This window comes from Branchiostoma lanceolatum, chromosome 7 (assembly GCF_035083965.1).
Source record: "Branchiostoma lanceolatum isolate klBraLanc5 chromosome 7, klBraLanc5.hap2, whole genome shotgun sequence".
Classification (NCBI taxonomy): domain Eukaryota; kingdom Metazoa; phylum Chordata; class Leptocardii; order Amphioxiformes; family Branchiostomatidae; genus Branchiostoma; species Branchiostoma lanceolatum.
In genome coordinates, this window is record NC_089728.1 from 10,361,061 (window position 1) to 10,386,715 (window position 25,655).

General features: G+C 40.4%; 1 protein-coding gene across 7 annotated transcripts; it reads right to left on the bottom strand.

Annotated features, from left to right (window-relative positions):
- Window positions 1–461: 461 nt before the first annotated feature.
- Window positions 462–25,625, bottom strand: LOC136439157 (protein broad-minded-like). 7 transcript variants are annotated; one of them, XM_066434390.1, is made up of 34 exons: window positions 25,494–25,624; window positions 24,878–25,092; window positions 24,207–24,365; window positions 23,713–23,911; window positions 23,257–23,331; window positions 22,940–23,065; window positions 22,453–22,531; window positions 22,229–22,329; window positions 22,058–22,119; window positions 21,731–21,872; window positions 20,075–20,134; window positions 18,383–18,509; window positions 18,014–18,151; window positions 17,640–17,714; window positions 17,226–17,365; window positions 16,636–16,772; window positions 16,107–16,308; window positions 15,623–15,754; window positions 15,030–15,198; window positions 14,553–14,671; window positions 14,051–14,170; window positions 13,501–13,700; window positions 13,012–13,123; window positions 12,528–12,624; window positions 11,969–12,094; window positions 11,630–11,650; window positions 11,224–11,307; window positions 10,733–10,762; window positions 10,109–10,178; window positions 9,426–9,547; window positions 8,876–9,030; window positions 8,017–8,157; window positions 7,379–7,567; window positions 462–1,125 (listed from the first exon to the last, which is right to left on the bottom strand). In XM_066434390.1, exons 2-34 carry the CDS (start codon window positions 25,048–25,050, stop codon window positions 1,012–1,014), a joined length of 3,996 nt encoding a protein of 1,331 aa, XP_066290487.1. In that variant the 5' UTR covers window positions 25,051–25,092; window positions 25,494–25,624; the 3' UTR covers window positions 462–1,011. The 7 variants fall into 7 exon arrangements, with proteins under 7 accessions (XP_066290487.1, XP_066290488.1, XP_066290486.1 ...); XM_066434391.1 differs by having other exon boundaries at window positions 16,107–16,305; window positions 18,014–18,154; XM_066434389.1 differs by having other exon boundaries at window positions 18,014–18,154.
- Between the last annotated feature and the right edge of the window lie 30 nt (window positions 25,626–25,655).

Genomic DNA, 25,655 nt, shown 5'->3' on the forward strand with positions numbered 1-25,655 from the left:
TTTATAAAGGACTCCTTGTGTGGCTTGTTTCTGAGCTCTTTTTAAACACCCCAAGTATGAAATCATAACAGAAATGTGCAACTAAATGTTGATATCATACAGATTGCCATATCCAGAATATTTCCAGTTTAACGTTCTGAAATTGCTGCTATGGGCGGGCCCTTTAAAGAGTTTAATGAGGTACCAATTATCTTTTCCTTAGCTTTAGCTGCATGCAACATTGTACTGTCTTTGAAAATCTTAGGGAGTCAAATCTTGTTTTTTCTACAAGAGATCAAGACAGTTCAAGAACTATCAGATTTCAATAGGGAAGCTCCAAGGAAAAGCCTCATGGTGCACCTCTTGGCTGGCTGAACCCACATAAACCTTTGCTGAGAAAAGAGAGATATCCATAATACAGCCAGCTCGCCTCTCATAGATGTGTCAGTGATAATGAAACAGTCCAAGGGAGAAGCCGTGCATCCGTGATACAATTTATTGCCCATCTACGATGAACTACCATGAATTAGTCAAAACACCATCTATATGGAAAATATCAAGTATCAATAATAAAGACGCAAATATAATATATAATACAATGTATTCTGGTCAGTGGTCTTCTTTGGTGTTGTGTAATACAGCTTTCAAAAGCATTGTACCAATCTGCATCCAACCATTACAAAATTATACATTCCAACATCATCTATTGCATACAGGCTGACCAGCAACAAGTGTACTAGTATTCTAGACAAATATACAATCTTCACACAATACTATATCATACTGTTGCTATTACCACAATATTTTTCAAAACAAAAATTAATAGAATATGTACAACATGGTCGTAAAATAAGATATATTATCAGTACAATTAGATGCCAACAATTGACTTTCAACTTTGCAACATCCATTCCTATATACACGTATTTACAATAAATATACACAAAGGCACCAAGTCTTAGTTATTTCACACATTAAAGGGCATTCTTCTCCTTTCTTACAGTGTATAACAGTTCTTTACTCCTGGAGAGATCAAGGCTTGGCGAGGTTCCTCATGTCCGGCTGCACAGTCTGTCGGTACCTCTCCTCCAGCTGCTGCATGAACTCCAGATGTTCTCCCACACGGAAGCCTGGGATGGGCTGCTCCTGGGGGATGGAAATAGTCTTTATTGTAGCAGGTCTCCAGAAGCATACTATAGCTTAACTCTGAGGGATCAGTGGCACTGTGACATGTGTTTCATGACCCAGTACATCAAAGAGTTGAAAGATGAGGGGTATTAGCTAGCTGAGGAGATGGGTAGTGATAGGTCCTAACATGTGCATTTTGTAAATCTATGGAATACCACTGTAACAACAGATACAACATATTGTAAAAGTGTGCATGTACCTGTTTCCCCCTCCCTTTCAAGTTTTGATGAATTCAAATAAACAAATTAACAAACTTCAGGTGAACAGCATGTCTGCAAGGGCACCCATGGTGTAAGCTGTTGGTGTCTTGTGTTGGTCATCATGATCATAGAGCTAAACATTTCCTGTCAGTCCAGTGAATCTCAGCTATAAATTCCTTCAGTACCTATCAGTATCTCCTCAGCTAGATTATACCCCCTTATCTTTCAACACTTGGATAGACTGGATCATGGACCACATGTCACTGATCCCCCAGAGTCTAATGTTCCTTAAGTAAAAATAACAACAACTCAATCTGCAGAGTGCACTTTTGAAAGTTGCATGTTTCAGCCCCTCCCTTTTGTTTGGTAAGACTTCCCACAATTCCAACCTGTCAACAGTGACATAATTACTTGGAGACTCAGGTCAGGTGGACTACATGCTGCTCTCAGGACTGAGATTAATCAACTCCCCTGTTTCTACATGTACACTCTCCTGGGGTCTGATGAGGTTTACTTTGTGTAGAGTACATTTATGTCCTCCTCCCCCCTACAGTGAGGTGAAGGGACCACCTGTAACCTGTCAACAGTTGTCTCATTAGTCAATTAGTGACAGCCCAGTGACCTTATGTCTGGTGCAGAAGAACTTCAGGACCTCTAACTAGGCTCAGGTCTGGCCTGTATTTTCTTCCTCATAGTGACCTGACAGTCTGCACTAAAGTCTCTGGCCTCGCATGATCAGATCCAGAACTGGTCACCTCTCTTGTCCATAATCTAACATTTCTTTCAATAAAACGTAATCAAACTGGACTTCTTTTATCCTGCTATAACTAGATGTTCTGATTATCATATTTCTTGGAAATGTCTGCCCTTGCCTGATGATGACGCAAATAAAACTTCACTGCACTGTAAAGGTCAATTCGTAATTTGCCTGTATGACCCAACACTTATGTCATGAAAAACATTACCAGAACACATACATGTAGCCCAATGTGTACACTTTAGGAAATAGCAATAAAGAATCTATCATATGTGAAAAGACTTTAGAAAGTATCTTCAAGGTCTTGATCCATGGAGCACAGTCACAAATTTCATCAGTGTGACTAAACATACAAAGACATAACCATGATTCAAGGTGTAATGTTCAGCTTGCCACACTGTTCAGTTAACAGAATGAAAGTTCCTCTTTTCATTCACTAACCCCTGTGTGCCTCTAAGTAATCCCACCCTAGACACTGTTTGAGAAAGGGGGAAATAGGAGATTTATTGACCTTAATTTGGAAATCTCGCCAGGCAACTGCAGGGTTAGAGAACTACAACTATGTGCGCAAGTGAGATTATTTTAGAAACATGGTACTCATTAGGGCAAAACCTTGCAAGGAAATGAAACTTCATTACGTTTCAGACAAAAGTGTCTCAGACAGGACTGGTTTAAAGGCTCAACTTGCGAAGTGAATGCACCATTCTGATCTAATCAATGTTTGTAAGTCTGACTGGTTCAATGTTAATGATCTATTTGGACAAAAAAGACAGTAAGTCTATCACGACTACAGTATAACTACTAGAATACCATGGGCTAGAATACAATGTTTACTAGTCTATGTACATGTACATAGAAAATGACCAAAAATGCTATCACCCATGTTGGATGGTCCCACAGGATTAACCATACCCCACTGCCAGGGACATGAGGAATTCCTAGCTCTGCAGTGACCTAAAATACTACCAGACTACAAAGTGCTATGTTTACCCAGGTAAGTCTTGACCTGCTTAACCCTGAGAAAACAAACACAGAATTACCCTACAGTCCTGATCATGTTACTTATTAATTCTCAGGATTCAGTACATTTTTCTGAGACAAATATGTTCTTATAGATTATTTTGGCACAGTTCCCGTCCCCATAGAATCTTGGTGGTCTAGCTTTGTTTTACATGTAACTGTAGCAACCTTGGTAGCAGCTTAACTCTACCTGACTTACTTGTCAGTTTGGGCTTTTCCATTAACTACCTTGAGTGGGCAAGAAAAAAACCCTACTCTTTTACTCACTTCTTTCTGAAAACCTATCCCATATGCAGTGTTCATGTATATAATTACATGTATCATTCACAAAACTCCCTTGAAAGTGTTAGTTTTTCAGTAGAATTACTACACAAACTGGCTTCCATTAGCACAGTACTATTTACATCCAAACACAGTATACAGTCAACAAAATATCTCATAGATGGCCATAGACAAGCAACCGCAAGGAATGTCCATTTCCTGTTTGAAAGGATTTTGTCAACATGAAAACTGGTTAGGAAAACAGGACAATACTTTGTACATTTTAAGGTACATCTGAGGATACCCTTCTTTATGTTGCACAGACCAGACATCTGTCCATACACACTTAATTCATATCTTGCCATTACTTATCAACTCAATTGAGCAATAAATCATGAGCATTGGCAGGTCCATCCTTGTTTTCCCAGCATAACTATAATTCACAAAATTTTCTGCATAGCAATGAATTCCCTGGTCCTCAAGGGTTACATAGTTTGTGCTGCCCACAGATAAGTCACAGACCATAGCTTAACTACTGTAAGTCACCATGTATGTCTGTCAGTGTCACAGGGTATCTTAAGAATGCCGCCCCTATTTCATTATCTTTTTAGAGATGCAGAATGTTAAGCCTGCCGTCAGCAGGGGTCAATGGTGAAGATTAAAGGGAGAAAGTCTGCAGAAATATAAGCCAGGTGCAGAAAATAGTACAATCCTATGGAGGGGTATAGGGTATCATGACTGCAACAGGCAAAAATATGACCAGTTCCTTGGTGTGATGAATATCTGTATAAACAGTCGTTCAATATTTCTTGATTCATTGTCTGTGGTTATATAATAACAAATACTGTTAAAAGAAGTTGTTAATATGATTATCAAAAGCACAATTCTTAAGCTCACCAGGGCTTAGAACCAAAAATAGTTATAAAGTTACTGTAGTAAGTGCCACACACTTGAAAAAGTCCTGCATCATCCAAATAAAAATACTGTCATTTTAGTGATCATATCATAGTAGTTAAATTAAACTGAGTTTAAATCAAATGTGTTCATACGAAACATGCAACCCTTCTATCCAAAGGCATACCTGCATGCTTTGCCCTAAAAATATTGCATGCCTTATGAATGAGATATATCTCCATACTTGTACAATAGTGTTTTCCAAACCATTGCACATGTATGATTGTGTACATGTATCAGTCCCCAAGCCAAATTCTGCCAGAGAACCAAGTCTGGAACGCTGCCAATGGGCTTGGTGCCACCCAGGGGGAGCAGTTTTAATTTCTTGGGCAGCGATACAAATTCCAGCCATGAATGCCTGCAGGGTGTAATCAAGTTCAATCCAATACAGCACTGTGGGTTTGCATAGTCTGCGCTGATAACATTAACAGTCTTGTAGCGTCTGGGGGCTTCAGGGTCAAGTCTTACCAGAGGAATGAACAGTACATGTAGCTGCTATTCCAACTTTTTACATTGTACATGGACTTCATATCTTCCTGCCTGCCTTAGTAACTTTGAACTCTTTGTTTTGAAGGTGGTTCCAGGGTACAAAAATGAATGTTTTAAAAAGAGGGCAATACAGCACCATTGGAATTGAAAGGTGCTTAGGATGTTACCTGTCTACCTTACATATGGACAGCTCATCCTTGACCCTTGTTTCATACACAATAAGACAAAAGGGCTAGTCTCTACTTGAAGACGTGTGTTACATGTATAATGACTCATCGTTCTGCATGACCTTGACAGTGACCCCTGTATTGGCTTGCAAAATTTGGCAGGCTATACATCATATCCCACAGTGCTGCAGATCTGCTGGGTCTGAATCATGTCAAACACAGGTCCAGGTGGCACGGCATTCACTGATTTCTCAGGGCACTCATTGAAATTTCTGAAGGTCTTCAAATATCTTGATTGGAAACCTGAAACACTTTTGAATCAATCATACAGACTTTTTGAAAATGAAAAAAAAAATTGTCAGAGTTCGAAAAAACAGCCCACATGTACATTACTGTACACAAGGCACAAATAAGTATTGCGTTAACATAAAATTTTCAAGCCTTTTCTTACTTTCCTACTTACTGTCAAGCTACATCAGGGCTCGAAATTCATCTTTGGGAATAGGTGCACTGGTGCACCCAACTCAAAAAATTGGGTGCACAGAAAGAATTTTGGGTGCACCAGATAAAATAAAGTTGAATGTTCTTCAGAACATAATTACAAAGTTTAACGCTGCTGCCTTTCTTAAGAACTTCAATCTGTAATTCTATAGCTAACTTTGAAATTTCAAACAAATAATACATTGAATCGAGTACAGCAAAAAGTTATCATGCTGTTTTTATAGTTACATTTCAAGAATATTCTGTATACTAGTGTACAATAGTACCTTAACCCTATAGGCTACAAAAATATATAGGTGCACCAGTGCACCCACAGTCAAAAAATAGGTGCACAGCTCCAATTTTGGGTGCACTGGGTGCACATGCACCCACTATTTCGAGCCCTAGGCCTGTACATGATTATAAATCTTCCCTGTACATGTGTATCTTTCATGCACATATGCAATGACACTACACCATTGATTTGCATCAGGCTATGAGCAACAACTATCCACTCCATGCACACTTAATTGCCACAGACGTGGCACCATGGCAACCATAGCTGTACAGGACAAATATGTACTGCTTGTGCAATTTTCGTCTCATATATAGTCATTATCCATGACACACTGCATGGTCCAAAGAACCACATAACAACGGTCTTTGACAGCAGGCCACTCAGTGACAAAAAAAAACAATAACATAAACCTTTTTAAACATTCGTGCCCTGATTCAGTCATCAGATAAATGTAGACTCAGTGTAACAAAGAAAGGTGCGCATTGCAATATGAACAAGAAAGCATAATAAAAGCCTAGTTTATGTTGCCTGCCTGTGTAGTGTCTTAAAAAATGGAGGTTCAAGGTAGAACATTGATTTTTCTGCTCCCGAATTAGTTTTACCTTGCCTCCTCTTGGTGCAGTATTGATTGAGCGGACTGGCAAAGTGACAGGAAATGAAGACCCGCCTTACACTGATAAGGTTTCTAGTGCCTACTTGTCAATACCAACATTTGTACTGCAGACTTCTAATAAGTAGTCGTCATCTGGTGTCTGTAGGGCATTTAGTATCAATTCATACAGTGAATGTGTATATATAGAGAGAAACATTTCAAAAGGAATGGATCGTCAGATGTGTGAAAAAACTTCTGTTATGTTTGTTAAGGATAGTTCTATTTACTAGCTATCATGACTTCCTTATTTTACATCCCATTTCTAGAGCCTTCCTTTCATCATGAGTTTTCCTCCACTCTTTGATTCTAATTACAAGGATTAACCCCTCCTACCCTGATGTTACTGTTAACTGATTCTGATGCAGACTGATGCCAAGTCTGGCTGAAGTTTATAGACTAAGAGTTAAACTAAGTCTGTATCAGACAGTTTTCTTTCATTCATTCCTTCTTGCTAGGCTAACACTGGGAAATTGGTTTCACTAAAAAAACAGAACATGTAAATGTTATTGCAGTAATCACACATGTAGGACACTAAACACAACAACTGCACTGTCTGCACATAGCATTGTTAGCTCTGCAAGCCAATTAACATACTATCATTATCCACCATGTTTGAAATGTGGAGAAGACAGAGAGCATGTCCTAAAACTGTGTTGTCATGTTGTATTGCTGATTGTCTAGCATGGGTGCCATCCTGCAAAGTAACTGCTGGCTCAATCTTTTCAAATGCTAACCACTGTTACTACGGAGGAGGGCATCCTGTCTATTGATTTTCTTCAGTTACTGTACATAATTTATGAGAAAATACCAACAACCTTTTAAGATGTTATATCACCATGTAGGATTAGCAGTAGCAGAAGCAAAAGTTTGACATGTGAATGTACATGTACAATCAAAACACAGAAATAAAAGTATCTCTGAATGTGGTCCTACCTTAAGAAACACCTGCAGGTCCTGGTTCTGCGTGTGCTGCAGGATGTCGTGTGTCAGGTGTCTCAGGATGGCCACGCAGGTATACACCTGATAGTCCACCCCCAGCACGATGCAGGTGCACAGGTAGTGACAGATCTCCAGCCAGTCCAGGTAGTTCCAGAAGCACTGTCGCAGCCAGTGTTGGCAGATCTACGGGAAACAAAAATTCTTTGTTTCTCTCTTTCATCCTCAACACCATAAGATTTGCCCTCTCTGAGTCTCAGGACCCAAAGGAGGAAAGAAAAAGAGATGGACCAAGAGACACCTGGCAGCAGAGGCAGATGTGATGAGGAATCAGCTGAAGAGACGGATACATTGTACATGTACATAATGTATGCCTGTAGAGCCCTATACCCAAAGTTGGATCATGGGGATAAGCGAGTACAAGGCACTATCTATAGGTGATGCCAGAGGTAGTCTTACAGCATGTTTTTTTGTGTGTGCTAATATCCATAAATTTGAAGTCCAGATAAACCTTGTGATGGTTTCACTAAATTACAACAGGGCAAGACAGTCTTGGACTCGTGCATTGAGCCCTACCTTTCTGTCAGAAAATGATGCAGATACTCAGGCATGGAGAGAAAATGTCTTTTACTTACCTGAGAAGGTGTGTAACCAGACATCCTGAAGGCAGAGGCCACAGCTGGCACCTCAGCCTGAAGGATCAGCTCCACATAGTGAGCACTGCAGTAGTACACAGGGTGGATTCCACTCACCGTCAGGGGGACGGGCAGGTGGGCCTGGGGGAGGGACAAGAACTGATACATGACTAACACAGTAGTACACAGGTTAACAAGAACTGATACATGACTAACACAGTAGTACACAGGTTAACAAGAACTGATACATGACTAACACAGTAGTACACAGGTTAACAAGAACTGATACATGACAAACACAGTAGTACACAGGTTAACAAGAACTGACACATGACTAACACAGTAGTACACAGGTTAACAAGAACTGATACATGACTAACACAGTAGTACACAGGTTAGGGGGAGGAGGGACAAGACTTGTGCATGAATAACATCACCAGTTCAAGAGTCAAAAGTGAGTACAAAACCTCTGTTTCATGGAGGGAACTACTGTGTGGTTACAAGGCATGGGAGCTTGTGAATGGTTTGTCTATCAGTGTCATAGAATGATGGTCTTTCTACAAATGTATTTGTAGAGTTATGGAATGCTGTTAATCTGTGAAAAACAGATCAAGCTAGCAATTCAAAGCACAGTAAAGCATATTTTGTGACAGTTTACCTTGTGCCCACATACACATGCAAAAATGTACAGTACATGTATCTTCAATGACTGGCAAATTGACATGTTCAGATCACAAAAGAAACGTAAGGTATAATGAAAAGTGCATAATGGTAATGTCATTGCTATCGACAGTCCCAGTAACTAGGCTCTTTCTATTATCTAGAGATTACACATAAACAAAGGAGGAAAACTACTGACGGAGGCATGTAGCCTGGGCATCCACAGGTATCCCGACGACAGCAGTGTGGAGAACTTGAGTAGGAAGTTCCAGCAGCGTTCAGACTTCCCCATCATCATGAGGAACAGGGTGGAGGTGAACCAGTCATGGCCTACATACTCCCCCTGGAGCAGGCCTGCACTACGTTAAGGCTTTAACTCAAACTGGCACTAACAAGACTTCTGAAAACAGCAGTGGATTTCTCAGTCTAAACAACAAAGGTTCTGGGGTAGTATGATGTGGCAGCATTTCAGATATCAACCAAAGGACATTGTATAAAACTTGAATAAAAAATACTGCAAACCAGAAACTGTAATACTCTGTAAACTGTAATAAACTGAAACACTGTTGCAAAAAAATCAGTGAGGAAAATGCCTCTTCCTTTCCAAATATGTACATGTAGCTTTACCATACTGTATAAATCCAGTACACTTTAATCTGTAGTTATAACAGTCTACTGGCCTGAAATACGAAACATACAACAAAAACACTTTGCTTCCTATCTTTGTTCTGCTTGAATGTGAAGGATACGTAGTTGACAGTCGATGTTCCTCTGCTGCTGGCGTAAGAAGAAGCGCACCTGTTTCAGCAGGTGAGAAAGCTGCTCCTTGGTATCCTTTGAGTTCTTTACTAGATTCAGATGAGTACCATACCTACAGTACATGTAGATGACAATATTGTTTTAAATTCGGTAAGCACAACAAGATATAGAGAGTACAAGCCACATGTACAGCGTATGTTCAAGTCAGCTTTGGCAAACTCGATGTAACAGCTATGACAGTCTTTCTTACTTTCTGTTGAAAATAAACTGGAACAAACTCTTTTTCTTTTCCTATATTTTTAGAGGAAGAGAACAATTCGATGGAAAAAAAGGTAAGAGGACACTTCTTGTCTTCCAGCCAGTTCAGTCTTACCATGTGTTAGTGATAAATTGGGTTGTTCATTCGATCAAGAAAAGTGAGGAAATAAGGTTCACATGCTGTGTACATGTAGGTGATTCTGTACATACGTAGAGGTCTATATAATGTATGAAACTTTGAAAGAAAGGTGGGAAAAGTGAAAATTAACAGAATTAACCAAAACCACATACATGTACATTTGTACATGACTTGTAAAGAAGTTATCGTGATACATGATATACTTTTAAGTGTAAAATGTATGTGTCCTATGGGAACTGCACATCCCACAGCTTGCACAACTGGTCTTTTTCATACCTGATGGTGAGCTGTACTCCCAGCTGCTGTACAGCTGACAGGCTCTGGCTCTTCAGACCCTTGTCACTACCTGGGGAGGGAAGACAAGCATTACTACAACCGCTCAATGAACAACTAGCTCTTATAAGTACATGATTAATAGGCCTTTTTTCTTACTATAGATATTTGGTCTACCCATTACACTAGATCAGTGAGATGTGTTGTAGCACCTGTGTTGCCAACTGGATGTACTCAAGAATCTGTAGTGTTTAAGCTCGTGCACACCTTGATATCAAACCCACCTTAGAATGGCAGTGCACTAATATTCTGCCACAACATTTAATACATTACACATCAGCAGTTTTCCTTTTTTCTGTATATTGAAATCCTTCCTCCTGTATGTATGCTTTGAGCCCTATACATGGTATCATCAGTATTATGCATTTTCAAACCATCACCCAGTGATTGTTAGCACTTTTTGGCACAACCAACATCTACCTAACTGCCTAATGTTTCTTTTGGTCCTATAATAAACTAGCCCATTATTGAGTAAGCCCTGCATGACCACCAGCCGTTAGCGCCACCCTGTAAGTGTTACATGTGATGTACATGTTGTACATGCACGTGTGTGTACATGTAACCCACCATGAACATCACGCCTGTCCCTCGCCATGACTGAAAGGCACACAGTATTCACAACCATTACAGATGGGATGGGAGATGAAAGCAGCAGCAGACATACGATGTAAAAGTCACCAATACTCCTAACATATGGAATAATATGACTAGCCAAGATTGAGAAACTCAAGAACATCTAGTTAAAGGGTGGCATCAAAAATCAACATACCATCTTAAATGGCGAGACTTAATCGATGATACTTATCAAAAGGCTGCTTATTAAAATCTAAAAACTGCAGCTATCTATAATTATAACGACGCTCTGACCTGACATTAGTACATAATGAAACAATTTGCATGACAGATAAAATTGTCCAGATCCCTTGAATTCCTTGCCAACATCCTACAACTGTACACCTATATTTTATAGTATTGCCAGCCCACCACCAATATCAGAAAAAACCTAAGCTCCTTTTCTACATATCTGTGCCAACTGTAACCCTAGGTGATTTTCTTACCTTTGTAGTCCACCTTGGGGAAGATAGTCTCCTCTTGCACCTTGATCTGGCCCTGGACCACCTTCTCTAACATGTCAACCAGAACTGTAGACAACAAGAGGTCGATGCATCATAACACACTTACATGTCTTCTGTTTTCATTTCTCATACCAACCGTCATACTTGAATGGGCCAATCTGTTCATCTTATACCCTGCAGTTGGCCACATCTTCAAGCATGACATAGTCTCAAAGATACTAAAATGTACAAAAATGTATAATGTAAACTCATGCATTTCCTGCATGCAAAATCAAGTCACTAAATAAGACTACCTTTTTTACTCAAAAGTATACTTCTTACATGATACTTACATACACGTAACAGCGTTTGTACAGAACTACATTAGCTACATGTATATAGTACAAACCTGTTAACTCCTTCCAATCCTCTTTGGAAGCAAAGGAGAAAGACACAAGAGACATACATCTGGTTAGCACCCAACGTTATCCTATAATGTCTACTACAGGCTTAACCCAACTTGATGTGTTAAGATTCCAAATAGATAATACCAATAACAGAAATATGTCATAGATTCACATGTTCATAATTCCAAATATTTTAGGCTACTTCACTGGGCAGACATTACATGTGTATCCATATGGAAGGTGATGGAATCATTCTGCTCTTCATCACAGGTTTCTCTAATCTAGCAGCTTTCAGTCTCCTATTCCATCCCAAGTTTTGATCTATAGACCCAAGAACATACCATTGGCTTTAGCCAGGTCTGGTTTGGAGGTGAGTACTTTGCAGAAAGCCTTGCGACACCCGTCCAGCCATGCCTGGTTCTTCTCTGCTGTCTTGGTCTGAGACAGGTACCTGCTCAGTTCACTGTCTGTTGGCGAGAAGGACAACTTAGAAAATGATGTGGACATTCAAAAGGTACAAACTTAACATCTCAGTTTATACCAGTTAAAAGGGAGCAAAATATACTCTCAGCATCCATTCTAAGTATAAATCTAAAGGCCTTGATGTTCATTTGTGGGCACAAATTCACCAATCAATGCAGCCTTTAGCACACTAACATCACAGAGAAACAGAGCAAGGGTCAGATCTGGTGTGTTACACCTAAAAGCAATCGATTGGTCATACCAAACAAACAAACAAACATGTCATACCAAGTCTATCCTGTACAACTCAAACACATAGGCAAAAGTAATATCTGCTTTTGTTACTGTTCAAATCATGATTCAAATAACTGCTTTACTGATCCATTGAAGCGTGCAGTTAAACGAATAAGGAGAAAAGAAATGAGAGTCTCTAATTACCTTGTTTCATGGCTGATCTCCCTGCCATTGTAGTAGGGTAGGATTTAGGGATGGGGAAAGAAGAGAACAGAGGAAAGGGGTATGGGTCCCTCCCATCCTAAACAGAAAGACACACATTTCAATATTAAGTTATAGCTAGTAGCATTTCTATCTAATTTCGTCTCTGTGCATAGCTACCTTTCTACATACCCCAGTAACAAACACCATGTGTACATCATGTCTATCAAAATGGCATCAACTACAAGTACATGTAAGTAGCAGATGTAAACCTTATAATAAGCAAGCTGGAAAAATTTTACTTCATGTAAAAATCAGGTTTTCAAAACTCTACAGTTAAGAGAACTATCACCTTAGATTGATATTGGATAATATAAGTTATAACTAATATGTGTACTGCAATTAGCCTACGGGCAGAATTTGCAATAAACTTTCACAAATACTTGTACATGAACACGCAAATCTCATAGCAAAATTCCATCTGCACCTCAAGCAGCACTCTGGGAGGCAGTTTCCTCTCCGATGGACCACCAATGAGGTAAGTCCTGACCAGAACATGGTTCCTCTCCACAGACAGGGCATCAATGATCAGCTCATTGCTGAAAGAAGATACGTAAGACACTTGCTCATCTATATCGCTACACTTGTGCTCATCTCAAGTTTTCATTTCAAGTAAATGTTCAAGTCCTTTAGACAAAAAATGAACACTTTCATTTGGGATCTTTCTATCAAGAACAATCTTGTACATGCAAGATGTTTCTACATACATTAATACAGCTAACCTATAGCATTTCTGGCAATGCCTGAGGGTCAGAGCTGTTAGTTTAGTTCCATGTTCGTCTTTGCAAATATTGTAGGAATTCCTCGAATGTATTCCCTAGGGAATTCGTTTTTGGCTACACATTGTTGTTACTAATAGCTGTTGAACGATAGGTGATGTACAACAAGCAGTAGCAACATGAGGAGGTTGACTGACCTCTCCTCCTTAACATTCTCTGCCTGACAGCCGAGCAGAGACTCCTGCACCTTGTACTGAGTCTCAAGCAGCAGGAAGGTGTCCAGACAGGAGCACATCACACTCAGCACGCGCAGCCCGAACGTGTGCGACTGCTCGTAGTTGAACAGGGCGTGCATCTTGGCAGGTGTGTCCACGAGGATCAACCTCTCAATCAAACCCTGAAACAAATGCAGTAATCATATTGAATCCTTTATTGACCCAACAAAAGAACAGTCTGTGACTATCGTCTTTGCTGCAAGGAAATGAAACCAACGCTTACAGCATGCCACAGTTATCAATTGCTATTAGCAACTCCTATAGCAGTGGTCAACACCTAAAGAAGTAATTCTGTGATAGATGCACAGTGCTGTAGGATAGCAGGATTACAAATGTATCATAAATTACATTTTTCTCTAAAAACAAAGAGTTCTATCTGCTAACAACACCTTTAGACGGTCTTCAATGTCTGTACAAGTCATGAAGTCAGTAAAATCTGTCCCCTCTATCCTGATAAGAATAAAAGACTGACCCCCATGTCGTTAGGCATATCCCTGAAGGTGTACGACTCGGCGTTCTGCAGCTTCTGCTCAGCGAGGGCCTCGTACACAGCAGGGAAGGACGACAGCAGGTTCAGCACAGCGGTGAAGGACTGAACAAACAACAGGTCAAGTCAGTTCACCAGATACCAGTAGTACTCTAACTGGACATATATTCAGTTTCAATTTAGTGCCACGTGGAAGTTTTGAGCACAAATAATTCTCAAAAAGTACTATACTTAGGGTAACTCCAAAGCCAGCATCACTCTGTCACTGATTTTTTGTCAAATTTGTTGATCACCAGATGGTTGCCAAATCTTAACATTGCTAATGAGTCTGGCATATTTTTCTATCCTATAGAGCTTAAAAGCTCACAGACTTGCCAGGCGAGCTATTTTTCTGTTGTGTGATGCCAGCTTAATCAAGAGCAAGTAAAGAAGACTCCATGAACAGGTGTCTGTAAACCAGACACAGCAGTACATGTAAGTGCCCCACCTTGTGTGCAGTCCTGTCAATGGGGTCTACTGGGATAGGGGTGGGCCTGATGACTCTGACATCATCCCTCCCACACTCCAACTGGGTCCACAGCTCGTTCACAAGGGCCTTGATAAAACCTACATGTGGAGAAAAGGGGCTCTTATTGGCAACATGAAGATGACTGGAAATACATGTACATGTAAATGTACATGTTTGCTGACAATAAATTTAGTAAACATAAAGCAATTTGGAAATACTGAATCAAAAATTTTCGGAAAAACATTTATTCACTCACTTATCTGACTAGTGACTTATATACTATTCCCCAGATTTCTCATAAAGTCTTAGCTACAAAAAATGTTAACTGTTATTTCAACATGCTCCTGATATGAAGAAACAGTTACATGATACAAACATCGCTATACATGAAAGCTACATATACATGAAATATGAAAACCTAACGATCCCATGTGACATGCCATGACCTTAACCGACCTGTACTTTGCAAGGCCACCATGCCCGGTGCTGTAGCTGCCACCTGAGTCACCATGACCCCATAGCCAAACTTCTCATGCTTGCTGACTTGGAGTTTCTTGGCGTAACGAGCGTACATGTAATCCACACACTCGTTGATGTGTCCAGTCTGTTGTAACAGCAGTAGACCCTAAACATAAGACAACAGATGATAAAGCATTGAATTATAAGAATCAACAGTACAATTATACATGTACATGTATGGTAAAGGCCAATGCATACATGTAGTTGATTGTGTACAGAAGGTATGAACTCTATATCCATACTAATGAAAAGAAAATACATGTACATCCTAAAACTTTGTTAATGACATCTTCGATAATCTGATACATTCCCAATACCCAGAGCCTATGCACAAATGTAAGGAAACTACTGAATATTGATCACATTCCTTCTGCTCCCTATTTCTATTTCAGGTCCTATTTATAAATTTTTTGTGTTTACATTGATAAGTAGCACTTCTAAATTCTACTTTTTTTTTAGGTACCCAAACGATGGAAGTTAACTGTATGGGTAAACATTAGCTAAGTGTGTCAGTACACTGGAGGCCCCACCTTAGGTGTAGCAGCAAAGTTGAGCAGGTTGTCTATGAGGCTCTCCTCCCACAGTAGGACACGTCGGGAATCTGTCTGGTCACCTTCTACTGCAGGCAGCGGGGTGGTGGCAATGTCAGCCTCGTGACTCGCCTGAACGTAGCAAACACAGAATGAAACATTGCCTTGAATGAAATTACGCTATCCATACCATTGGCTAGTACATAATCATAATCCAGAAATTACCCATCTCCATGTGAACATGTACAAAATTTAATGTACATTCACTTCAATGACATGATGATTCTCTCATCACGTTACATGCATGCCACCTAGCAGAAGACAATGGTACTGCATACTGCAGAATTCCAAATTGATAGAGCAGTAAGTCCAAGGTATCAAAAGACTTGATGCTGTTCATGCTTTCACAAAAGCTTGATCTGATGTTTCAAGAGAAAAGATCTAAGTCTTTCACATTTAAAATAAACATAGAATTGTTACTTACCATTCTCCATGCCTCGGCTATACAGGCGTGCAGTTTGTAGCTGTGCATGACAGAGAGACCCTCACAGGTGCTGTACAGCTGCCTGCACACAAACACGTACGCACCCACCACCTCATAGGACGGGGACGACTCTTCTGACGGGAGGGTGGAGCTCAGGGCACGGGTCGCAAACTCCACTATGGTGTGGGCAGCAGTGGAGCTGCTAAACACAGGATTTATAGCATTTTAAATTCTAGACTTCTATTAGATCATTGGAGAATATTAAAGAACAATGTACGTTTCAGGGACAAAACCTTGTTTTAAGTATAGTTAACACATATTACAGTCAAAGTACAGATTCACAATCTGTTGCACTACAGTTGTGTAACAATCACAGAATACATTGCATACAGTAAGCAATAAAGATTACACACAATATGCACGTGAGACAGTGTTTTACAACAAGGTACAAGCATAATTAAACACCAATGAATGTTTTGAGGATGCTATGAGGATACAGTAACATTACATTGACAACTTGTCCACCTACATGTTCCTGTTGGGTTTGCCTGCCTTGTTGCCGGCCTCTCCGTACAGTAACATCCTCCTGCCTGTCTGTGAGGAGGCCAGACAGGACAGGATGTCAGCGATGTGCAGCAGGGTCGCCTCTCCTGCAGCCTTCTTACCCTGCAGGGGGACAGCAACAGGTGTTAATCACAACAACAAACAAAAACTTCTTAGAATTTTTCAATAATACTAAAGAGATCACATTTCTCCTCTGGTATGTAAGGTTTCCTTTGAACCTGAATGGAACATTACAATACATGATAAACTAGCATGGAAAGTGGATACTGTTTTGGACTGTTCAAGTTTTAGTACTGGTTTACTGTACATTTTAAGTTCACAGGTTCTTGATTTTGCACAAAGCACAGATCAGGAGGCAGTTACCATGGAAACAATACAGTAGTACAGTTAGTAAAACAGAGCAAATGTTCAGTGTGATGAGTTTGTAGTGAGCTCTCAGCAAACAAAAAACTACTTCAAATGTTTCGAGATTTACAGTAATCAAACTTGATTAACATAACATGGGTGACACTGTCTAAGTAACAAGCCTGACATGGATTACAACAGCTTGCTGACCTTGGTGGGCATTAGCCTGGCCTTCACAGGTTCCAGCAGCACACTGACCACCGCATCCTTACACAGACACTCCACCAGCGCAGCCTCACAGCCTGCAATCATCTTCAGAACATCTGCCACCAGAGAGGCAGCGTCCAAACCTAGCAAACACCAAATACACAATCATTGCTGCTGCAATGGCGCTAAGTTGCATTTGTGACAGATGACTGCAGCATGAAGACAGCATTATGTATAAAATACTTAGTGTGAAACTTATAAGACATGTCAGACCTGTCATCTGTTCAGAAATTCAAGTTCAAAGGACATAATCTGCATACACATGCAGTGTACCTACTGTTCATTTGTAACAGTCTGGGATGTATATCTACGTATGATATCTTATGAATCAGATATTTTAAAAATTGTCATTGTCACCTGTGTATGGCCTAGTGCTTTGGTTGGGAAGTGACAACAGCTGCACAAAGGACACCAGCAGATCTGTCACTTTCACTGTAGAAGAATATACATGTACATTAACAATACAAACTTTTTAAACTTTGAAATTTTATTCTCTAAGTGCAACTTTGCAGACGCTGTGTCTTAATTGTGTTGACTTTTTACAGGTTGTATTATAAACACATTTAAAAATTGTGTTTTTACACTTTTACAAGTAAGGCACTGAAATAATGCTACAGGATGTTCAAATCATATTTCTCAATACATCAGAAAGTCACCTGTACTTCCAAGCCGCTGACTTGGTGGTTTTCGCCCAAATAAAAGTTCTATGACAGAAATGGCATGACCCTGACCTTCTTTGTCCTTGACCTTGATAGGGAAGAAGGCACGGCCTTTGGAGTACAGCAGCATCCTTCCCAGCATGCACAGGGAGTGGATGAAGTAGATGTACTCCAGCTCTGGGCCTGCATATGTTGTCCTCTTCCCTTCACCTACTACAGATGACAAAACAGGCTCATTATTCTGTGCTTTTCTCCCTTCTCAGTTGTTCCTAGAGCAAGATCTTTCCTCCTAATATTGGCTGTTGGACAAGGGTAGTACTTGTTGTATTCTATTGTTAAACAACACTCATTAGTTAATGCTTAATGTATTCAAGCCATAGAATACCATGCAATAAGCTATATCTAAGGAAACCAAAGAGAGAGTAAGCAAACGTGACATACCGTTTGGCAGCTGGCTGTCCGTACTGATGCTTTCTCTCTGTAGAGCGCTGGTGACCTCGTCCAGGAGACTGTGAGGTTGTTTTCTGGACTCACAGAACTCCAGGCTCTTCTTAACGGCATTGTCAATCTGGTATGGTAAAGAAATGAAATGTTTCTGAGGCTTCTTCAGCCAACAATGGCCTAATGGTATACAGAGGAATGCGATATGGATACAAGACGCAAGCACAAATAATCTTCAATGGGAGAAAAACTTGAATTACTTCAGGCATTTTTTCATTGGAACAGAATTACAGGGAACATGTACATTTTCCAGACACTGTTAACGTTGGGTAACATAAATTCGGGATTTTTCCGATAATGGTTGACTGAAATCAATCTAGCAGAACAATAAACCATCCTTTTTTTCTATTATTCTGTCAGTATCATGTACTATCTTTGCACTAATCATACATATGGTAGATTTTGTCTCTAGTCGTGCTGACACCATAATATTTCAACTTGAAACTACCGTCCGCCGCACGCACAATGACGGTGCTGTCGGACAGGGGTGAACATTAATTCGGGAGAGAAGATTCGTCTTGAATATCTTACCGCTAATTACATTTTATACAGCAGCTATTCGTTCCATCCTTGGCTTGAGGAGAGTGCTATGGATATAGACGTGTCCAAGTAAAAAAAATACACGAAAAAACGGCCGTACCGGACACATCAAGCCTCTGGGAACGACCCGTGTGTTGAGTCGGTAGAACGTTACTCAAAGTCGATCCCCACCGTCATAGAAATTTGTACATTATTCATCGGGGCGTTAGCTGGATGCCGTAGAAATGGTAATACTACTATGTCCATGTGTTTCTGCTTGTGCTAAGAGCAAACTTTGAGGAAAATATCGCCATCAGTCCACTATCACACACAACATTTGGACAAAAAAGTGTTCCTCGCAAACGTTTGTCGTCTGCCGAATAGCAGGATTCTGGGTAACGAATATGGCGGCGGGAAAATTCACCGTAGTGCCGTAGCCATTGGTTGTAGCAACAAAGAGGCGTTTTGATGATTAATCACACTTAGAGTCCAGTTGTAGGTTAGCAAAAGAGATTCTAATAAGTTGTATTGTAAATAATTGTGTTGAGCAGGAAGCGGATGTGACATTTGTCTTATAAACCAGCGAACAACTATGTAGAATAATTCTCCCACGAAGCCTCAGACTGTGACAATAAGGGATTGAGAGTTTTTGACGTAGCCAACTTCTATTGCATGGTTATCGAAGCTTTTCAGACAGTGTTCTGAATACGTTAGTCTGTCAAGTTTGCATTTCTAGCGGTATTACTGATGTTGCATCTAGCACATATCCCTAAATACCCCGTTTTCGAAAAATCCCGAATTTAAGTACCCCGCGAATTTATGTTACCCAACGTTACACTAACTGACTTGAAGAAATCTGTTAAATTTCCCAGTCTATACAGTGATTAAGGGGATTTGTTCTTATCATCCCAGAATCAAAGAATGTTTTACGAGCAGCAATAATTTTGGTAAAAATGATGCTGATTCCATCATACAGTCATGCAGCACCTTTTTCCAGTGAATCACTGGCAATACATGCACACCTCCTAGCAGCTGAGAGCAGTACTGCAAGACAGATCTTTTCTGTACGATGGGTGTCGTTCATTTGAGGAAATAAATATTAGAGGCACTTACTAAGGCCCTGTATTTCTCTTTCAGCATCCTAAGCACAACAGTGCGGCTGTAGTTCCCGTGCTGAAGCACAAAAATGTTCACAATATTATCATATGATAGCAAAGAAGGTAAATGTGTATACAAAACTGTAAAAGCTGCTGACTGAGATTTAATTTGACAAACCTGTTCCAGTGGCAGGCATACAATCAAATGTATGGGAATGGTAAAGTATGAATCTAATTTCAAACAAGTCAACCAACCTTTTATATGATACAATATTCTATATACAGTCAAACCTGCCTAGGCGACCACCTTTTCAACGCGACCACCTGGCCATGGCGACCGCTTTTTCTCGGTCCCGAAAATTTTCCCCATAGGCACAAGCATTAAGCTGCCTGCCCAAGGCGACCACCCGTCCAACGCGACCGCGACCGCCAAGAATTGGGACCGCACAGAGCACAATCCCTGTCCATGGCGGTCGCCTAATTTTCAAGCGTGTGGTGACATCAGATCATTTTGCTGTCGGATTTCACGGAAATGTTTTCAAGACTTTAAAGGACAAAAATAAGATCAAAAATATATGGAGTAGCAATGTTATACCATCGATTCCTCCATGAAGTGTTTTAATAAAACGTTCCCCCTATAAACATTGTAAAGACAAATGTTTGTGATGTTGTTGTGCCTATCGTAATCTTATAGTTTAACGTGAACTCAGTTCCGTTTAAACTCAATTTTCAAAACGAATACGTAGTGCATTGCGTCAAAAAGTCAGATTTCACAGAAATTACTATCTATTTCTTGTATTTTCAACAAAAATGTGTCTGTGTCTTGCTAAATTCCGCCGAAAAATGACTTCGCGGCGGGCAAAACATCAGGCGAGAAATGTTGTTCCTTGGTCCCGACGCCATCTTGGATTTCGGGCGGCCCGGATTTGGCGTACCGCTGACCTTTCTAAAACACGATGATTTTGTGTATGAACATTTACGAATACTCTAGTTATTGGTGAAAATCAAAATTCTTATTTTCTTTTTATTTCCATGAATCTCACAAACCTTTATTGGACGCTGTGCGTTCTGCTGCACTGACTTACCCTTCGATGCGGTGGCACAGAGCTTCGCGGCGCGGCGCGACGAAATCACGCGTTCCGTTTTCATCTTTTAGTTGTCAGATCGAAATTTTTTGACCCTTTCATCCAGCGGTCGGCGACCCAAAAAAGGCTGGGACCAGCAGGCGTTTTCTAGGGATCTGTCTTAGGCCTTAAAACTTCGATGATGTGCGTGTGTGTGTGTACTATTCAATGTAACGTGTGAATGCCGGAGGGCGCTGCGAGATCATCGAGGCAACCATCGTTTTGTAGTCAAAATTATGACGAAAATTTGTACACAATGTAGCGGTATACAATATTACAGCGATAACGGAAAATGTAATTTTTGTAGGATCTTTCTGTCAGTGAGAATTGAACCTGGTGAGGGTCATGCTGTCTAAATTCACATAATTTTCCATCATTTACGTACTGTATTTGAAAACCTCGACCTGGAAACATGTGAGTGGAATCCTCTTCATGGCGACCACCTGTCCATCGCGACCGTTTTTGCTCGGTCCGCCGGGTGGTCGCCTTGGGCAGGTTTGACTGTATATACAAATATCATTGGTAAATTTTGTACAGACTGTACTGACCATCCACTTTTTGAACCAGCCGGCCTTCTTGTCAAGCATGGCCAGGTAGTGTACAGGTGTGAGAGGTTCCGCCCCACCCAGGGCCTTGGTGGGGTGGGTGTGTAACAGGTACAAGGTACTGTCAATCACTTCTTCTAGAAATCTGCAAAAAAGAAGTGTGACAGAGATGTGTGAATGTAACAACAAAAGCCTGAGGTGCAAAAAATACCCTATGTTTACTTTTAGAAATGGCATTTTTACATCACTATGACTTATCAATGACTATAAATCATGAAAAGAAATCCATTACTGTCATAAATGGTTAATGAACTAGTGGCATGTACTGACTTGTCAGGACAGCGGATCCAGTAGGAAGGTACCACACACATGAACTCATTCATCAGACGGAACTGCACAAGGAAAAAAAATGTATATCATTAACAAGACTGTAAATAATGATAATTATTGTTGAAACTTCATCACTGAAATAAAAAGAGAATTCTCTCATTCAGCCCTCACCCTGCGGAGTAGTCTACAAGCACTTGGACTTGTGACGTCCAGCCCTGTCTTTAGGTCTCCCTTTTGTCCCTTGTAGGTGAACTGCATGTTCAAGTGCTCCACTATAAAACACAAACAGTACTTATGTTATGTACATGACATTGCATATCAAAGAATACATACAGTTGGTTTACCTTAAGTAAGAGGAGCAATGATGTACTAGTAAAGAATTTTGAATCCTTTACCTAGACTTGTGTAGACCTCTCTGTTCATACTGTGTTGGGAGGATGAGAACATGCGAGCATGTAGCTTCAGACTCTTGTCCTGAAACAAAATACATTTAGAAACATGAATGATCATTGCTTTTGTCAGGGAAAATGAAAGTTGCCAACAAAATCTGTCTCATCTGCATAACGTGACGTCACAGAAGCAGTGGATGGTTCATTCCTTGAAAAAGACTGTAGCTGTTCAGTCAAAAATTTGGGTAAGTCCAATTTATTGTGTTGGCTTTTACAGTTTAAACTCCTTTCAGAAAATATAAATATACTGATGTTTTCATTGATAAAGGCAAACTAGTTTGACAAAAGAAAGCTTTTGTTGGACAAGAACAAATGAACATGAGATGTTTACAATTCATACACAGATCTAGATCCCACATCTGATATACATGTAGCTGGAATTATTGGTGAGAAACAAAGTAAAGACAGGAGGGTACAAAATCAAAGAACAAACCGCCAGCTGCTCGTTGGCATCGCCCAGAGCATCCATCAGACCCTTCTTGAGCTGACTCCAGTTGTCACTAGACAACACCTCTGTAGGTGGGATACGACCAAGCTGCTCAATGGCTTCTATTCTGGTCTGTGAAAAACACAACAAATACAAGTTCAACTGTTAAGTTCATCCCATACTGATAGTTGTAATGCCATGAGTGACACGAGCATGTTAATTTGCATCATATGTCTTCTTTTACTATACAAGAATACTCTTGAACCAAGGCTGCAGGAAATGAATATCTGTATACAAGACAAAGTCAAAATAACTGCCTTTACCTCTACAGGCTGTCGTTGGTCCATTTTTTCTCCAATCTGCTCAAATTCCTTTTGGTTGGGGAACATAAAGTCACTCTGCAAAATGGTGAAAACAAGTCATGTGTTACATTGTTGGGCAGCATCAAAGTGGCACTGCAAAATCAGAGTCTAACTGATGCTCAAAGAAACAGAGACAGGATGACTACATAGCAGAATTGTCAAGCTAATTGTAGATCCAGATTAAGTCAAGTCAAGAAACACAAAGCTCTAGTTTCCTTGTTCACATTGCACTTGACTGAATGTGACAATAAATCTGCTTGTGTACTAAAAACGAATATCAAGCAGTTTTATATCCCCACATCTACATGTGTTCCTCTTTTAATATCTAGTTCCAGTAACTGTACAATCATGTATTTCGAAAATTTATAAATGATAATCTTTTGAACTAGTATATGTAGGAACTAGGATTAAACCTACGTTATTCAGCGAGGACCCACAGGAGTCGTTATCACTAGACTGGCTGAGGTAGCCAAAGCTGGGTGCCCTGCGGAAGCCGGGGCCCTCCACTCGACTCTCCAGCGCCTGCTGGGCCTCCTGCTCCTCCTGGAACTCCCTCGTCAGGTTGTCCACAGCCGACTTCGTCTCGACCATCAGCTGTTGGGTCAGGTTGCTGTATCTACAGTCAGGGGACATAAACTTTAACTTGGGAGATCTACACAGTGTCCACAATTGTTACAGGATGCGTCCTGAATCAGGCCATAAACAAATGGATGTTACTGAAAAAAAAAGATTTTTGTTTAACTTTTTAAAAAGTTATATTTCTGTGACAACTGCTTTATCATGAGTTTATGGGTTTCTTCCTATAACTATAGTACAAAAGGCTAAATATTACCAAGGATACGAATCTACAAAACAAACCCCAAAAATGATTTGGCATCTAAACAACAATGCAGATGTGAGTGTGTACTCACGCAGGTGAGTTGACCAGGTGTGCTACCATGGTCTGCACCACGGTGTCCTGTCCTGTGTCGTACGCCTGCCCACTCCTTGCATACTTCTCTATCTCTTCATCCATCAGGGGACCCAGAGACTCCTCTATGTTACTTCGAATGAGCTTCACAAACTCATACCTGACAGGGAAGAAACAACAGAATAGGGGCATTTATACAATATCTTTTTTGTGATGAACAATTCTTACTTAGTGACTCTACTTAGTAGTTGTAGACGACGGAATCTTCAGAAATTTCAGAACAAATCATAGCCTGTAGTCTCCATAGTCATTGTAATCTATATTGAGTAAAGTTTGGTTCCTGGTAATGTTGACCTATACCACAGTGGCACTTCATAGGTGCCTTGATACTTGAGCTACATGTTTATACACACATGTACCAATATCCTACAAAGTGACACCACAAACCACCTGAACAACTGCTGAGCAAATAAACAAGTCCAACATGTCATCATTTGTACATTTGTGCCTCTTGCCCCCAAATCAATTTCTTCATTCCAACAGCGGTTTGATTAGTATAAAGAAGAAGTATTACCTACTCATTACATGCATATTCATACTAGTGCAATAGATTACACTTTGAGTTTGACCAAGTGATATTTAGATCTAGATCCACCGTTAACCTGACCACACCTGTGGAAGGACGGGTCCCTCTCCTCCAGGTGTAACATGAGGTCCTCAGCAGCGTCCATGGAGCCCGATGCCCGGATGTTGGGCTCCAGGTTCTTCATCATCTGTCTGAGCGCAGGCAGGACGTCCTGGGCCTTCAGGGACGACATTCCCGACGAGGAGGCAGGGGTCGACATGGTGGATCAAATCTTTATCCTCTTTCCACCAGAATCAACAATCTACAGGAAAAAGGAAAGAAAAGAATCATCATAAACAAATATATGTAAACAAAGTACATTTGAAATGATTTTCCCAGCCAAAAGTTATTATGTTGTGTCTGTCTGATTCTTCTTCCTACGAAATACAATTATTCCTTTGCAATAAGGTAACTCTTTATAAAAGAAAATATTCATATCTATTTTCGTTGGATTTTTACTGTTCCTATAATGCACAGGAACCCGAAGATCTACTTGGACACATACTTAGTACTCTGCCCCCCTCCCCCTTTCCATCGCAAGCCATCTTCCCGAACAGAAGTTTCACACAAACAAGAAAAGAAACAGCAAACTTGCAACAAAGACAAGATCTCCAGAACGTTAAGATTGAAGGAAAATGATAGAAAAGACTATCTAAGACCTACCCTTCTCTTCTTGTGTACGGAACAACGAGTTAAGAGCAGCAAGCTGCACAATTCTACATGGTTTGGTTTGTCTCAGTTGTCAACACAACAACCTCCATCTTGGAATGTCATGGGGCCTGTTATACAGGGGAGCCTGATGTGAATATTCTGAATGCCTAAAAA

Excerpts from the sequence above, each read along its gene's own strand:
- LOC136439157 (XM_066434389.1), bottom strand. The coding sequence starts at position 25,050 with ATGTCGACCCCTGCCTCCTCGTCGGGAATGTCGTCCCTGAAGGCCCAG. Across the intron at positions 21,873-22,057 it reads TGGATCCGCTGTCCTGACAA|ATTTCTAGAAGAAGTGATTG; the intron begins GTCAGTACATGC and ends TCTTTTTTGCAG. Across the intron at positions 9,031-9,425 it reads GAACATCGACTGTCAACTAC|GCCTGCTCCAGGGGGAGTAT; the intron begins GTATCCTTCACA and ends AACGTAGTGCAG.